The following is a 17,341-nucleotide window of genomic DNA, read 5'->3' on the forward strand; positions in this document are numbered from 1 at the left end:
CTAGTTAACTATGAAGGTCATACACTCCTCTTAAATAACGTGTCAATGTTCGATACTCGTGTTGGATACCAACATTCGTATGACACTTGTAGGACACGTATCCGTGAAATGTCAAATTCAAAAAGTATTTGTTAGATTTCGGACAATTCTAGTACGGTTCTAACACAATTTTTAAAAGGAAAAATACATTAATTTTCTCAAAATTCAAACTTTATTGTATAAATTGTTATTATGATTATAAAAATAAGAAACAAATCATTGTAAACCAGTCATGAAAAACATCTTTCCGCTCTAAAAAATAATTTGGAACATACTTGTACACATAAATCTTTATTGTCAATTTATATAATTCATAATTATGTGTCTCCGTATCCTACATTTTAGAGATTTTACATATCTTCATATCCGTATCTGTGTCGTATAAATGTCCATGTTCTACGCTATGTAGGTTGTTAGCAATAGGCAATAGGGGTAAAGAACAATTTTGTCCCAAATTCACTTTTTTTTTTATATATAAAACCTTTCAGGCATTTTGTTCCAATTTCACTTCAAAATTACAGTAACTTAAAAAAAACGAACAACGATTTAATAAATAAAAACTCTGCTTCAAACTACTATGTTTTTTATTTTAATTGGAAAATTATGTTAATAAATACTATTTTTATTTTTTATATTGAACTTGTGATTCCCTAGAATTAAAAACAAAAAAAGTTGTGTTTAGAGCCATTTAGGTAAACCATGACAGTTTTAACATAATATTAATTATACATTAAACTAAATTATCTATAACAATATATAAATAGATTCCTCTCTCTCAAACTGTTTCATAAATGTTTTTTTATGTAATTTTTCTACTTTTATTTTTATTAATATACCTCATTAATATAACAATATATAGGCATTTTTTAAATAATTTTACATAATGATAATAATAATATATTTAAAAAGTCACATTCACATAATTTTATAATGACTTAGAATATTATAATATAAATGAATAATAATTTTTAAAAATATGGATTTGCTAGTTTTAAATGATAAAACTCACCTACTAAAATGGGACATGTATTTCCGCTAATTTTAAATAATAAAAATAACCTATTCAAGTGTTATCTGCATCAGTCTTTTTTTATCATTAACAAGAATATAAAGTTATGTTTTACTTTTAGAGAACGAAATTAATATGAAAAAAAATTAATGATGAATTTAATATTTTCAAATTTTATAAAGGCACACAAGACATTTTACCCTTGTAACTTTACAAGAAAAATTAAAAAAATAATCAAAACTTACTTCTTTTTTTCCTTTTGATCTAATTTTTTAAACCAATTAATTCAGTTTTCAGTTTCAAAAATTAATAACTGAACCAAAGCGCTAATTTTATTGTGTATATATTTTGAAAAAATTAAAAAATAGCTTATATCACTTTTGAAATATAATTTTTCATTTGAGGACAAAAAAAATGTTGAGAGATCTTGTATGATTTAGAGTCAAAATAGAGAGTTATGATGATTGAATATAAATCACGATGGTCGCTTGGAAGACTTAATTCAATAACTAGATTGCATAACGGAAAGAAACATAAAATCGTCAAGTAGTGGTGTGACAAACCTTTTAGTGTAGACATTTATTAGACTTAGTTGCCTTAACAATTTTCTTATTACCTTAATTTAAGTTTTATATAGAGAGAGTGTTATGTGTATAGACGATATTATGTATCTTGTGTTAAATTATATGCATAAAACCTTTTAGTGTTAATAAAAGTATTTTCTTTTAATTTTTTTCTTGTGCTTTCTTGCTTCTTATTAATATGAACCCAACATATATACTATTACAAAGCATACTTATCAACATTACCAATAGTTTTAGAAAGCAAATACTTATATTACAAGAAAAGTAAAAACATATAAATCAAACTTTATATATGTGTGCGCATGCAATAACATATTAAATAAACTCCTATATTGATTCTAGACTACTTTTTAAAACTTGTAATATGATATGTTTTTATATATAAAAATATAGTAACCACAATCATAACATATAGAATAACACTCGAAAAATAAGCTAACATAATGAAAATATAAAAATAATATATATATGATATATGTGTTATAATAACTATTAAAATAAATAACTTATTATTTGCCTCAACAAGGGTTATTAAAGAATGAGATAAACTCTCACATAAATAATTATTATCAAGAAACCACAACCAAATCAAAATACACTATGACTTTCAAAAGATAAGTATTAAATAAGTTCATTCATAATTAACACTTAAATCATATCCAAAACTTACTAAGACATCTACGATAACTTATATGTTGTTAGAGTAGCTCATTGTGCACATTTAATATAAAAAAAAAAAGTATTGTGTATAAACTTCTATCAACATCTCATCACCTAATACCTTAATATACATAACTTACACTCTGGTTGGGCTTATTTATTGTTCAAATGAATTTGAAGGATAAGAAAGTGTAACTATTGTTCATGCTTGGTTGTGGTGATTTAACAGTGATTTTAAAAGGAAGAAATGAGAGGGGAAAAGAAGAATGTCTCCCTTAACTATGAAGAAAAGCATGAAAAGTTTGAGTTGAATTGCGAATTACAAATTTGACCCTCAATTTGTATGTGTATGAGAATGGGATGTGGTTGTATTCATGGATTTGAAGCACTTAAAGTGAACGTATAAGTGAAATGAGCTATAATCGATTAGGCATGAGTCCATAATCGTGTATGCCCAATGTTGTAATCAATTAGGGTGTTCTTTGTAATCAGTTAAGATTGTATGTGTAATCAATTAACTTTAGATTTTTAATTGATTAGAATATGAAAATTCATGCATTATCCTCCCATGCATAATCGATTATGCCCCCTTATTTCTATTAAATAAGGTGAATTTTTTTTATTGGCATGAGAATGTAACATATGTTAATCATTGATTATTGGGTTATTAATTTGATATTAGCTTAAACATTAACAAAGGCAACATGGCATTAGTGTTGTGAATGTTAATAATTTGAAATGGGTTGGAATTAGTGTTGTGAATGTTATATTTAATTCATATATTTCCATTTGGTACATATATTTGTTTTAATTTTTTAATAAATTCAAAAGTTAAAAAGAAAAGTGTTACAATATTTGATAGGTATATTATGAAATAGTAGTTAAAGTATCGTTTATGATTTTTTTTTATTTGATTACAGATTTCAAACACAAATATATAAATTTATTTTAATTCAAATCCTTCACAATTTCAAGACATGAATATTTTGGTAAATTTATAAATTATAAAAAAAATACATTTTACTCACATCAATCATATAATCTACAAACTTTTCACTCAAATCTACTCACTTTTAACTTACTTTTCCTATATCCAAACAACCTAATTTCCACACTTTTTTTTCCATTCTTTCCTTCCCTTTTCACTCACACTCTCATCCAAACAAAGCAATTATGAATATCTTATTTTTATAATTGTTTCATGATTCAATTCAACAATACTCAAACATGGTTAAATTATTACAAGACCACCTTTCACACAACTATATCAACTATCTCTACCAAATATAATTTAAAACATATTAATTATATATATATATATATATATATATCCTTGTAATCTGAAAGGACAATCACATTTTCTAGTTTCACTCTTATTAACATGTAAATCCTTCACGTCGGTATTTACCTTCTCTTTCACAATCTAATAAAATAAATGTTTTCCTTTCGTTGAAGTATTCGATCAATATCACAATAACAAAACCAAAGTGATATGCAACTTTTCTAACCCACATCAAGAGCTCGTCCCAAGTACGAAATATCTACAAAAGTTATTAATTCATTTACCAAATAACAAACAACCTAAACATACTTTATAAACTTAACTTTATCTCATCTGTAGTAAACACATTTGTACATTCATATCCCTTCGATATATTGTCTATAGTTTTGTTAGATAACGACTTCTCAATATCATCATCATGTAGACCGTCCCACACATAAACCCCATCATATAATTCTTGTTCAAATTCTTCACTATTGTCCATACTTCTACAAATTAAAAAAACGAAACTAAATCATTTCATTTTGAATCCATGAATCCATAAGTCAAAAATTAATTCCAAATCTACCAATATGTTATTCAAAAAAATCATTCCAGATCTACCAATCCATAATTCAAAAAAACCACTCCGGATCCACCAATCCGTAATTCAAAATATGCATTCCGGATTTAGAAATCCATAATTCAAAAAAAAATATTTCGGATTCAGAAATCCATAATTCAAAAAATTCATTTCGGATCCACCAATCCATAATAGAAATTATGGTTCCAGATTCAGCAATTCAGAAAGCAACAATTTATTAAAAATTTACCTCGAAAACACCCCTCATCCAAAAAACAAAATGATTTAGTTCTGAATTGATGAATTCATAGCATACTTCCGGATCCCGATTTTCGATAACCACAAAAACGCCATAACCACCCATGCTTCAAAAAAAAAATAGTTCTTACCTCTACAAGTTAAGCAACACTTCAACAATGCAACTCACTCCTCCACCTTACTCCGCACAGTTGGAATGACTCTCCACCGGCACTTGAGATGAATGAATAAGATGAACATGGCCAAATACAGTGCACCACATTACGAGGATGCAGGAAGAAAAACATAGGAGTGCAGGAAGAAGAAGCCCCACACTTTTTGTCATTTCTACTTCACACTTTTTCATACATTGATTACATTATGTATTTATTTTTTTAATAAAATGCAATATATTAATAATCAAAACATTTTAAAAATAAAATCAAAACATATTCAGCTAAAATTAAAATCTAAAATAATTTTATTCGTAAGCCGCGTACACAAGTCTAAATTTAGTTATGATAAAAAAATTCAAACCTGAGTAGGAGCTAATGAAAAATTAAATGTTTATCTTTGTTTTCTAACAACTAATGAGATTGGCTGTAACAAAAGCAACAAAAAGTAACTTCATCGTTTTCTAAAGTTGTGACCACGTTTCTTACAATTTTCCTAACTACGTAGCCCTTCACTTTACACCTTATAATTTTATAATTAAAATTTTTAATAAAATAAATTAGCACTTTAAAACTTTTATTTCAACCCCATAAAATTTATAAATGATCAAACCAAACTTAAACTTCAACTGAAGATAATATAACTTCCACCAATATTGCTTCTGACTTTCTTTTATACTCTTAACCATGCTTCTTCCACATTCTCAACAACACATTTTATACTTACTAGTATGCAAGAGTTGCGATTTATAACATCGTAAGAAAAATGGTGATTTAAAGCAACGGTTTCAACTAACATAGACAATTATTATATGCCTTCTATTCGTCAGGTATAGAAAATTTGATAAAAGTAACAGCTACTACACTAAAATTCGGTTAACGAGGGCTCTTTGTTGAAGCATACAAATTGCCTTCAATAATATTTGGTTAGGAGCTAGGCTAATGTAACGTTCTCTACTCAACCGCATTGTTAGACACGTTATGGTTAAGACACGTTATGTATGGTTAACTTAAGAAAACCGCATGCGGAGTAGCGTCAGGGCAAATAAGAAGCTTGGCCAGTGCATCACTAACAGCAATAAATCTATCTATATTTCGTAGAACGTTGCAAGGACATTTAATTACAAAAATGATAGCAAGTGAACTATTTGATAGAGAAGGGGATAAGAAGAAAATTGGAAAGAAAAAGTAAGGGACATTCGGCTTCGTAAACCTCTAAACCTACCTGATATCACGTTAGCTTGACTGCTCAAGATCAGGAACAGATGTTGGGTGAATATTTGATTTGTTGGGAAGTGGCCCTGAGGACTGTTGCTTTAGGAACCTGGGTCTTTCTTCTCCCTGCAAGGAAGCCACCTTCTCAGGAACTAAATGTGCTTCCAACTCAAGTTCTGGTTTTCTCTTTACCTTCTTTGTTAGCGCACCTTCTGCAATCCTGGCATCATCCAGGGAACTGCTTGAACTTCCCTTTGCTTTTTCTTGTTTTATACCATTTATTGGACTGGGTACCCGGCCAGTTGGGCTTGTATTAGAAACTTGCTTGCTCCCACTACTGGACTCAGGAGCTGATCTCTCTCGTAGGATCTGCTGTGACGTAATTGAATTGGTATCAAATCGAACGTTCTCCTCTTGCTTAGGTACCAGCAACTTTTTCCTCTTAATTTTTTCTTGGTCCTGACAGCAACCAAGTAAACCCATGAGAAAAAAATCAACTAATATCAAATCCTGATTATCATCTGGGCATAAAAAGAATCAAATGTTATTCTTTCATTTTTAATAAGATTCAATCAACAATTATTTTCCCTATCAAATGGAGAAAATACCTAAAATCCACTGAAGATACCATGACAATTTCCTCCTTTTTTATGTTATGTACTTTGCAAGAAGGTTTAGATCATACGTTAGCTAGAAATATGACCAAATTATAATATATAAGTGAAACATTACCTTACAAACAGGTTTTATAAGTTTGAGTGATAGACCTAAATCTACTTTCTAAGATGATATTAAAATCTATCCTAACAAGGTCTGTTGGGTCTATTATATCACTCACTATCAGACCAGACCTAACTTGGTGTAAACTTCACCGTAAAAACTAATTTTGTAGAGTTGAGTTAGGTCGAAATTCACTCTCTAATGAAAAGGTATACAGTATGAACATTCAAGAGAAATTAAAAGAAATCAACACTTAGGAGGCATCATGAGAATAAGAAACATGATCCTTGGAGCAACCTAATTCTGTAAGCCTAACAGCCTCAGTTGTCTGAATTAACATCAACTTTATAGTTTGCAAAGCGATATGTCCTTCCAATAGAGAAGATAGATGTAATTTAATAGGATACCATGAAATGAAAATGGAGACAGAAGTTTCCACTGCCTATATGATGTTCATTTACAAATTTCTATGGGTAATCATTTCTAAAACTTCCAATACAACAAGAACAATAGCTTTATCCCACTAGGTGATATCAGCAACACGAACCACAATGCCACGGGACTCTATCAAAAACCAAATTCTCAAGGATACTATTTACTGAGATCACTTTTAATAATTTCCTCCAATGTTCCTTTTAGCCTCTCTCTACCCGTTTTAGTTTTCACAAAGCTGAAAACCCTGCAATATACTTCCTCACCGAAGCCTTTAGTGGCTTTCTTCGCACATGTCCAAATCACCTTAATTGATTTTGTTTTAGTGTCCTCAATAAGTGTCATACTAATATCTTCTTGTATACAATCATGGTCTATCTTGTTCTTTCTTGTGTGGTCAGACATCCATCTTAATGTATTTATTTCTAAAACCTTGTATGTGGGGAATACAGCAAAAGGAAAAAAGCATGAATAAAATATAGAGATCCTTCTAAACAAGAAGTAGGCTGTCACAATCAGAATTATGAGCATGAATAGTATGGCCTTGGGTTTTGAAGCTCTGTTCTGCTAACAGACACAACTTCATCTTAAAGGTGCATGTGGGGTTTCAGTTTAGCTTGGTGTTTAAATAGAATGCAGCTGCTCAATTTTGACTACGCACATGAGTGTCTCCCTCTCTCCTCCACAAAAGGCTGGATTTTGGTTCACAGGACCCTCACCTTCTAGCATTATATTACCTAGATCCAAGCCTCCAACACCCCCCCACCCCATTGAAAAAAAAAATATACTTCCCTTGCCTTCACGTTTTGCTTTGATTTCTTATTTTCCCTTCCCAACATCCAAACCTAGCTTCAAAATTGGGAAACTTTAAAAAATGATCACAAAAATAAACAAGGGTTAGAGGCAGGACCTTATGGTCCAAGTATTAACATCTCCCTTCACTAAAATGATCTTTGGTAAATTATGACCTTGGCAAACCAACCTTAACTACCGTCCCAGGAATGTGTAGTTCCCAAAGTGGCAATCCTGTATAGGATTTTACAGCCTAGAGCACAGACAATCTTCTACGGAGAGAAAGTGGGGTTTGAATAATGCTCCAGTAATATAAAATATCATTATTAACTGCAAAAGGCATACCTTATGCTTGTTGTACAGTGCTCTGCGCCTCTCTTTTGCCCTGCAAATTCCACGTTTGATCCCATGGTTGTCCATGTAACCACTGGGCCATAGTTCTGCAAGCTGAGGAAGACAAGAAAATTGAAAGTTAAGAATATATATATATATATATATATATATATATATATATATTTGTTTCTAGAAATGAAACAGATTAACTTCACACAAGTCACAGCAAAAACTAAACACATTAACTATTAAGCGGAACTAATGCCCCTTGAAAGACAAGAGTTGTTTGTTGGGAAAAAAAGTGGTAGTCAAGAAAAGTTCCCTGAATGTGTACTTCGTAATGCTAATAAATTCTCAAAATAAAATTGCTAACATTTTATTCATATACGAACATAAAAAACCAAGTTGATTTGACATTTTGGGCCTCAGCATAAAAAATACAATGCAAGCAACTCAATAGCTCTGAAAAAACAATATCGAGAGGAAGAATTAGAAAATTTGAACCACCTCATAATACAACTTTCTGATCTGTGGACCTGCATTTTCATCCAACCCCTACAGCAATCACAAGCAAGGTTCAATAAGAAAGCTTTATCACAACCAAGAATTTCAAGATAAATATCTATAGATCAAATCTATACATCAACAAAAAGATCGTAGAGATCACAAATCTTGTCCTCCAATGCAGCATCCATGGCAAACTTTTTCTTAGTAATTGCTTTTCCATCAGGACCAAATTCTTGAAAATCACCAGATGCTTCACCTTTCTGCTGCTGCTGAAGTGCCCAAAAACACCATGTGTTCAAAATTAAAATATCAAAATATCAGTTGAGCAAATATATAATTGAATCTCAATATACAGTGCAAACATAAAAGGATATAAAAAACACAAATTTTAGTATCCTAACTAAAACCGATCAAATCCATTTCCAATGATCCATTAAGAAGAGCAACCAGAAAAAGGATGACAGGATACATAATATGAATTGTGATGAGGGGACATGAACAATAATAATGAACCAAAAAGGCTACAATGATTAAGAACATGCAAAACATACACCAAAGAACATATCACATGATTCTGACAGATACCACAACAATTTAAAGAATCTCAAGCTACATATTCTAGACAATGTGAATTCATCAGAATTGAACATGATGTGAAAATACAACACATGTAAGCCAGTTTACCAATATATGATAAAAGAAGCAAAAGCAAGTGAAACTACAGTAAACCTTGGATTCAAGAGTTGGGGGCTGCATCTTAATCATATCAACAACTTCTTTCTTTATTTGTTGAAACCTATTATCCTCCTCCTGCTTTGCGGACAGGCCCATACTGATCATTATTTTTAAGTTTCTCTGCAGAAGAAAAACACTGTATGAGAAAATAAGTACTTTCAGGAATTAAGAGAACCTAAATATACCTAAACCACACTGAATAAAAAAATAAATATCAGTTATGAAAATTATCAAGATACTACGAGATTAAAAACAAATGATAAATTAGAGGTGAAATTTTTAGTACTCGTTAAGACAGTTCCAATTGAAATAAAAGTTGACAGTATTATTACTTGTTAAGAAATATAATATTATGATAGCTTCATAGTCACATCACATTAAGGTACTCAAACAAAAGCAAAACGGAAAAGGAAAATTTAAGCATTTTTCTCAGAAAATCACCAAAATTAATAAGTCTCTCAATGTACAATCCTAACTAAACATGCAAATGGTTAGGTCAAGAATGCACACAAACCATATTTTTATTATTCTTAAATGATATCCTAATAATTAAATTAACTCAAAATGTACAATAGCGTAGAAACAGTAGCAATGGAACTTGAAATAGCTTTTGGGTTTCAACTATATATGTGAGCTAGAAGAAGTGGAGGGGAGATTGAAGTTGGAAACTGAAACAACTAACGTTAAAAAGTTGCAGTTTATATTATTCAGGCTGCAATACCTTTAATGTTCTTAGCTGAATCAGATGCCCAAGAATACTCATAAGACGGTTAATTAACTCTTTTGATACTTTCCCATGGGTTGCCTGATGCAACAAAAGCATATAATTAATATTTCAGTGTTCAAAATCCTTAAGTAAACAGTATAAAATAGAATAAATCTACAGAAGCATAAAATCAAGAAAGTATCATCTTACCGCCAGTCTTGCAACTTTAGCAAGTTTTAGCTTTATGTCTCTGGGCAACCTCCTTTTGACAGCATCCTGGTTATCCACTGCTGGTGGCCTGGCTGTAACATTATTTTAAAGGAACAAAGGAAAAAAAAAAGTAAAATTTAGCATTAGAAGCAAACATTTCACAATTACTATCCCATGTTAATTGTGAACATTAATTTCCGATCTTACATTCTGCAACCATTCTTTCCAACTCACGAAGAGCCTTTTCAAGCATAGAAGTTTTTGGCCTTACACTGGAACCCTCTTTCTTCTGCATGTTTTCAGATTTCTGCGTAACGTTCAAATAAACTCATGACCAAGATACAAACCATTTGAACATATACCCATAAGCACAACCATCATTATCTCTATCACAGTAATTGAAACAAGATGTATAGTTCAAAAGTTCTAGTTAAAAGGATAGTTTACTTTGTTATTCAATTGCTTTTAAATATAACACACCTCATCCCATGTATGCCAACATCCTTTAAATAAGGCAACTGTCATTTCAAATGAAAATCATGCTTCGTGACAACCAAGAGAAATAGTAAAAGGCCAGGGTAGAAGCAGTAAAAGTACAGAATTAATTCATGGTATGTTTAACATCTGCTAGCATCAGCAATGCTTATTCTATTGCCCTATTAATTGGCTCATTGTTGGGGAGTTCGTCTCTCTTTTCATCTGACACAAGGCATGAGTTGGATTAGAATATATTTGGAAGAAAAAAGCTTTTCCAAGAATAAAAGCTGTTCTTAAAAAATCTGGCATGTTGGTAAAAGCAAAGTGATACAAAATGAAAAGGTTTCTTCTACAGTAAAAGGTTTTGATGCATGTGATTGAACACTATCAGCTTATCTTATCTTTTGCTTAACATTCATTTTTCTCATTTTATCCCCAACAATTTATTATTTTAAATATAAAATCAACTACCACAAATAACTTCATACACCATTTTTGTAATTTTACTATGAAAATTGATTCTTCTATGCAATGAAATCAAAATAGATTATCTTAAAATCATTTTCCACCTAACATAATCAAACACAAGTGATTTCATATAATAAATAGCAACAACAAATGAGTATAAACATATTGAATATTGAAATGGGAAGTGGTTTTATTGAGTGCTGAAATTGCCCCCTAAGTTGCAATGGAAAGTGGTTCTATTGAGAGAATGCACTTTGGAAAACAATTGTTGAAAGTAATACAGTGCAGAGGACCTCTTTTGTTGGTATCACTGGTTAATTCAAGTATTTATCAAATCAAAGTTGAAAAAGGGAGCATAGAAAAGCAAACAAAATAAAAACTTACTATTGCTTGGGTAGCAGACTTTCCCTCAGACAAGTTAAGATCTGGCAGTTCACACATACCACTTTTTTCTTTTGTCCGTATAATATTTTCCAAATCATCAATACTATTTGGGGGTTTTCCAGGTTGGGATTTGGAATGTGCATAAGCACTTTTTTCATTGTACTTCTGATGAGATGCATCAAACAATCCAGTTCCATCTTTACATTTATCACTAATGTTCTTAGATTGAAAAGCTCCTATCTTTTGCTTGTCAGCATCTTTTGCATCTGTTACACCAGGAACATCATCATTTGGTGCTTTCAAAGAGATTGAAGGGTCCAATGTCAGTTTACTATCAACAGTTTTCTTTTTCGAAATAATTCCAGAGACATCTGACCGATTCGAAAGTTTCAAGTCTTCATGATGTTCATCGTGTGCAACCAAATTCTCAGATGAATTTAACATATTTTTTGCCTGTAGTGAAGCTGCTTTGCCAGATGCTGGCCTGCCAACTTTTACATTTTTGTTTGATCCATGACCATCATTGTTCTCACCAGCATTCTTCAATACATCTTTTCTGCGCCTTTTCTTTGGTTGCTGGTTAGGTAGTGCAGGAGGCTCATTTCTTGTAACATAGAAAGGAACAACAATCAGTAAGAATAATTTCTGATTTTGTTGTTAGACTCTATTTGATCCCATTTTCAACAAAATATACTCAATAAATTTCTACAAATTTGTTCTCAGTTGAAAAAAAAAATAGTTTTCAATAAGACAAATTCATGTCAATGTTGTTAGAAACACAGAAAAAACTTATAACACAAGATTATCTAATAAAGATAAGCATGTTGATAGATGTCTAAAAAAGCAAAAAAGTTATAACTGATGAATAAATATAGTCAGCAGCAAAAAGGAGAGATTATTTAAAAGCAAATACAATAAAATGACAACAACGGACCAACCTCACATTGATCAACAAATAAAAAAAAATTAAGTTGAAAGTGACCCTTCGATGATTTGTTTTAACCCTGTGTGGGTTGAAAAGAAAAAAAAAATGCAATTTTAAAAAACCGCAAAACTTACATGCGTTCCAGTTTCCCCCTGTTCACAAAGAACCCATCATGTTTGATTGCAGAATTATCAACTTCAAAATATTCATCCTGCATAATGAACAGTTTAAGAGCATAAAAAAATATGAAAACAAAAAGCCCATCACCAAAAAGAGTACCATTCCTGTCTCAGCAATAAAAGGTCAAGAGAGTCATAAATAAACCAAATAAATATGTGAAGATACCTACCAGTTCAGCATCATCTATAAAAGAGTCTTCAGTATCATATTGATCATCATCAGGAACATCAAGCAGATCCTCATCGTCACTACTATCCTTGCCCTGAAACAATTTGGTATCCCATTTATTCCCAATGAGAAGCTACAAATTAATACTTAAAAACACACATGTACAATATTAATCAAAGGTTCAGAAGACAAATTCATGCTGCTGATAAAGAGCAAATACCATGTAAAGGCGTTCAATCTTCTCTATTACAGCACTGAAACGGTTAGGCTGAGAGGGATCGTTTTCTTCACCATCAACAGGTTCGCCCTAAAAAAAAATGGGCAGAGACTTCTGAGAATTGTGCAACATAAGACAATGCATAATTCAAAAATGCCAATAAGATGGATTTTACAGCGATATAAAATATAAAAGAGCCTGGAAAATAATTTTGTGGGAAGGGGATGGTGCATGGAAGGATGAAATGAGAACTTATCAAAAGCCTACCAAACCAATCACAAACAACATAATGAAGAATTGAGAAAAAAAATTCAAAACAAGAGAACTTGAAACCAGAATAGCCTGTATGTCAGATTCTGGTGAAGTACAGCATATCTACAACTGCAAGTACATATCCACTAACCACTACATCTTACGTTATCCTCAAATATTAAAGACTACTAGATCTTAGTAATCCAACCGTATCTATTAATGAAAGTGTAAAACTGATATCATAAAATTTTCAGCATTATGCAAATATGCACAGAAGGAAGAACCCCGGAAGTATGATAAACAAGCAGATGCTTGTTAAATAGGGGGAGAATTCCTGCAAATAATAATGATTAACTTATGAACCAATATTATTGCCTTAAGGTACTGAAATAAAGTTCAGCACCAAACTCCGAAACTACCTCGTAAACATCAAGAATCACCTTACAGAACAATTGCTCTTACATTCCTGTTTCACATTTTAGTACTCGGATTATACTGCTTTTTTTAAAGCTCAGATTGATCATACCATTTTACATCTACGCAACTCATATAAGCTACATGGTGTCCAGTAAACACCGGAATATGAACATACATTAGGGTAAAACGAAAAATACAGCACCATTCAAAATAACGAACTTAAGTCAAATAGGATTGATAGTTTCCAAGGGCAAAAAATTCCAGTTTGGCACAAAAACCCCTTTCAAACCCGAAATTCGATCCAAAAACAACACCGCACCAAAATGCAAAGCATCGAAGCAAAACACTAACGGCGAAAGCTGAAAATACTTCAGACGTGACAGCGAATTGACAGTGCTGTCAGAACAACATCGAGAGAAAAACAAGCGAGATGAAAGAAAATTATCACCGGAGCGATTGCGACTTGTTGCGGTGCCGAATTGGATCCGATAGGCTTGTTAGAGTCCTTCATCAGCTTCTTCCACGAAACTATGGTCGTCTCGCCAGGCCGGAGCTCCACCGTGAACATTTGCCGGTCGCCTTTCTTCACGAACGACGACGACGCCCTCTTCTCCTCCGCCATGGGAATCCAATTCACCGACGATACAGAGATTCAAGAATTAGGGCGCGAGGAGAAACATTATACAGAGAACTAGGGAATCGCGCGGGATTCAAAAATTAATTGCTGAAAATTAAAGAAAATCGAATAAATGGAGTGTGTCTGTTGGGGTTTTAACTGCAATTCGAGTTTGATTGTAAAAAAATTCTTGCTCGCTCTTTTCCGAGAAAAAAAAAAACAGGGAGGGAAAAGGAAACGGGTCGGGTTAAAGTAAAACTGGATTGGAATAGCTTTATAATAGTTTTTTGTTTGGATACCTTTACTCTCACTGTTATGAACTATGAGGTGTCTGCTTTCAACAAGAGTGTTGTTTGGTTACATCACATGCCGCTTTCGAACTAGAGATAATGGTTCATCCAGGCTTATTATTCTCTCGGCCCAACTTCACCAAACAATTATCGTACTCATAAATTTTTTGACCTAACAATTATCAAATATAAAAGTTTTTTTTATTTTAAAATAATTAAATTTATCCTATAAAATAAATTCAAAAACTAAGTGATTTTTGCCATATTTTTTTAACATATTTTACACTTCTTTTCCCTGATAACTTTTTTACTAAAATCTACAAAATAAGAAAAAATCATTCAATAAGATAGTTCTATTTTTTAATAAATTTAAATCAAAGAGAAATACTTTTGTTATTAATATAAGGTATCTAATAATCTCATGTTATTAAACTATAGGCAAAAATTACTTTTGTTTTTTTTATCTATTTGGTAATGTATGACTTTCTTTTTATAAAGTAGTACATTTTAATTTTGGTCATAATTAACCTTATTTAATATTAAATATTTATTAATGTCCTTCGTTCATAAGACATTGTATTGGAATATATACACATATATACTAATTCTTCCAAATTCCATATAAATGTTTACAATTATTAATTAATTTTTATCTTATCTCACATTGTTACTTACAAATATTCCTGAAAAACTGTATTTTATTCTCACTGTCTTTCAAAACTTGTTAAGTCGACAACATTAATTAATAATACTTCTGTGCAAAATTATTATTTGGTATGCACATTCATATACTAGTATTCATATAATTTTTATTATTAATTAGTCTAGTATATTACTACCCTCATACTTCCGTCTAAAACAAGAAAATACTACCTTCACTTATATGTATTAAATTTTACTAATTTGTTAATATTATTATCTCTAAAATGCGATTATCTTAAAATCAAATGCACTTTATGATATAAATAAAAGGAAAACATTAATTAAAATTATGGCATTTTAAGAAAAATATAAATAAACAAAAATTAAAAATTGAGAATAAGAAAAAAAATGTTTGTCAAATTATCTTGGCAGGGACAAATTTTCTGATTTTTTATGGTTCATAATAGGACAGATTTGGCTAGATCCTGTTCTCAAAAGTTCAATCCACACAAAAATTGATAGGGTTCATGTTAAAACGAATATGAATATACCACAATATTATTGATTTTTTTTTAATTCTTAAAAATGTAAAATTCAAAAACTTCTTCATTATAGAAAAAAAAAATTTGTTATTTCAAACCATATAATTTAAAATATAATTTATATTTCAAATTATTCTAAATATAAATTTTATATTTTAAATTTATAATTTAAAATTTAGATTTATATTTATATTTCAAATTATAAATTTAAAATTTAGATTTATATTTCAAATTATAAATTTAAAATATAATACAATTATTCAATCATCAATTTGTTTGCCAACTCACCTCCAAGCCACCGCATGCCAACTTGTTTACAGTTTATTCTTTTATATATTATATATAATATATCAAAATAGAAAAATAAAAAAATATACTTTTATATTATAATTCAAATAATAAATATTAATACTTTTATTTTTTATTATTTTTTTAATTAAATTTAAATAATTATCTAATTAAAGACATTAATTAATATTTAAAAAATGTTCGCATAAATACTTACCATCATATCAATTAGTACTGATTTTCATCTAACTTGTTTTTGTGAGTAAAAAATATACCAAATCTAAAACAAAATATATTGATTCCTAAATTTTGTTCATACCAAATTTAGTTGAGATATATTTGTTCACCTTTTAATATACTAAATGCAATCTAACAATTCATCGTCATATTCTACTATAAATTTAGTCCATTAATATTAGATCATTCTTATCAAACTTCTTTAGTCTATATGTTCAATTTTAAAATGTATTGACTGTTGAATTGGGTCATTTAAACTTTCAATTGTAAATTGTAATGACCTATATATTAAATCACACATTCCAAAAAATATTCAAATGTTAAATATTAAAACTTCAATATAATAAAATTAATAAAAAATAATTTAGTTTTAATTTAAATTTGCAGTATATTTTTTTAATTATTATAATTTGACTAAAAACTAAATTGTATAGATTTTTAATTAAAAAAATGTAATATGTTAAAAAATGATAAAATAAATAATTTGATAAAGTTTTTGCTATCCAAAGTATCAATGTTACATGAATTTTGGATGTTCAATAAAAAAAATGGACATTCAAATATTAATATTTTTTATTTATAACAACAACATGTATAAGTCATTTGGCCTTTATTTTTTTCTTTCACGAGCATTCTCAAACTATGAGTGTGTTAAAATGGACTATGGATTACAAGTTAACTCAATGGATTAACGAGATTCCCACTGTCCCTGTCTACTGTCCAGCAAAACCACAACCAAGGGGCTTGGTGGAATCAGCGGGAAAGAAGACCCTGTTGAGCTTGACTCTAGTCCGACTTTGTGAAATGACTTGAGAGGTGTAGGATAAGTGGGAGCTGGAAACAGCGAAAATGAAATACCACTACTTTAACGTTATTTTACTTATTCGATAAATCGAAAGCGGGACGCTGCCCCTCATTTTGGACCCAAGATCGGCTTCGACCGGTGGATCTGGGCGGAAAACATTATCCGTGACTTAAAAATTATTGTTGTTAAAACAAAGTTTATATAGAAAATTATATAAGTTGTCGTTTATAATTTTGC

General features: G+C 30.4%; 1 protein-coding gene across 3 annotated transcripts; it reads right to left on the reverse strand.

Moving 5' to 3' along the window:
• Nucleotides 1-5,616: 5,616 nt before the first annotated feature.
• LOC137822957 (ubinuclein-1-like) lies at nucleotides 5,617-14,677 on the reverse strand. 3 transcript variants are annotated; one of them, XM_068627995.1, is made up of 14 exons: nucleotides 14,133-14,612; nucleotides 13,019-13,105; nucleotides 12,800-12,892; nucleotides 12,585-12,661; nucleotides 11,526-12,129; nucleotides 10,404-10,503; nucleotides 10,197-10,288; nucleotides 10,002-10,085; nucleotides 9,275-9,400; nucleotides 8,680-8,814; nucleotides 8,546-8,593; nucleotides 8,051-8,152; nucleotides 5,954-6,220; nucleotides 5,617-5,887 (listed from the first exon to the last, which is right to left on the reverse strand). In XM_068627995.1, exons 1-14 carry the CDS (start codon nucleotides 14,304-14,306, stop codon nucleotides 5,783-5,785), a joined length of 2,094 nt encoding a protein of 697 aa, XP_068484096.1. In that variant the 5' UTR covers nucleotides 14,307-14,612; the 3' UTR covers nucleotides 5,617-5,782. The 3 variants fall into 3 exon arrangements, with proteins under 3 accessions (XP_068484096.1, XP_068484094.1, XP_068484095.1); XM_068627993.1 differs by having other exon boundaries at nucleotides 5,617-6,220; nucleotides 14,133-14,677; XM_068627994.1 differs by having other exon boundaries at nucleotides 5,617-6,220; nucleotides 8,680-8,811.
• Nucleotides 14,678-17,341: the final 2,664 nt, after the last annotated feature.

The sequence above is a fragment of the Phaseolus vulgaris genome, chromosome 9, assembly GCF_000499845.2.
Source record: "Phaseolus vulgaris cultivar G19833 chromosome 9, P. vulgaris v2.0, whole genome shotgun sequence".
In the NCBI taxonomy this organism is placed as follows: domain Eukaryota; kingdom Viridiplantae; phylum Streptophyta; class Magnoliopsida; order Fabales; family Fabaceae; genus Phaseolus; species Phaseolus vulgaris.

Bases quoted from the DNA above. Each gene is read 5' to 3' on its own strand.
- LOC137822957 (XM_068627993.1), bottom strand. From the start codon at position 14,306: ATGGCGGAGGAGAAGAGGGCGTCGTCGTCGTTCGTGAAGAAAGGCGAC. The intron at 12,130-12,584 runs GTAAGTTTTGCG...CTATGTTACAAG, and splicing joins AGGGGGAAACTGGAACGCAT to AAATGAGCCTCCTGCACTAC. The intron at 10,504-11,525 runs GTAAGTTTTTAT...AACGTTACGCAG, and splicing joins AGTCTGCTACCCAAGCAATA to AAATCTGAAAACATGCAGAA.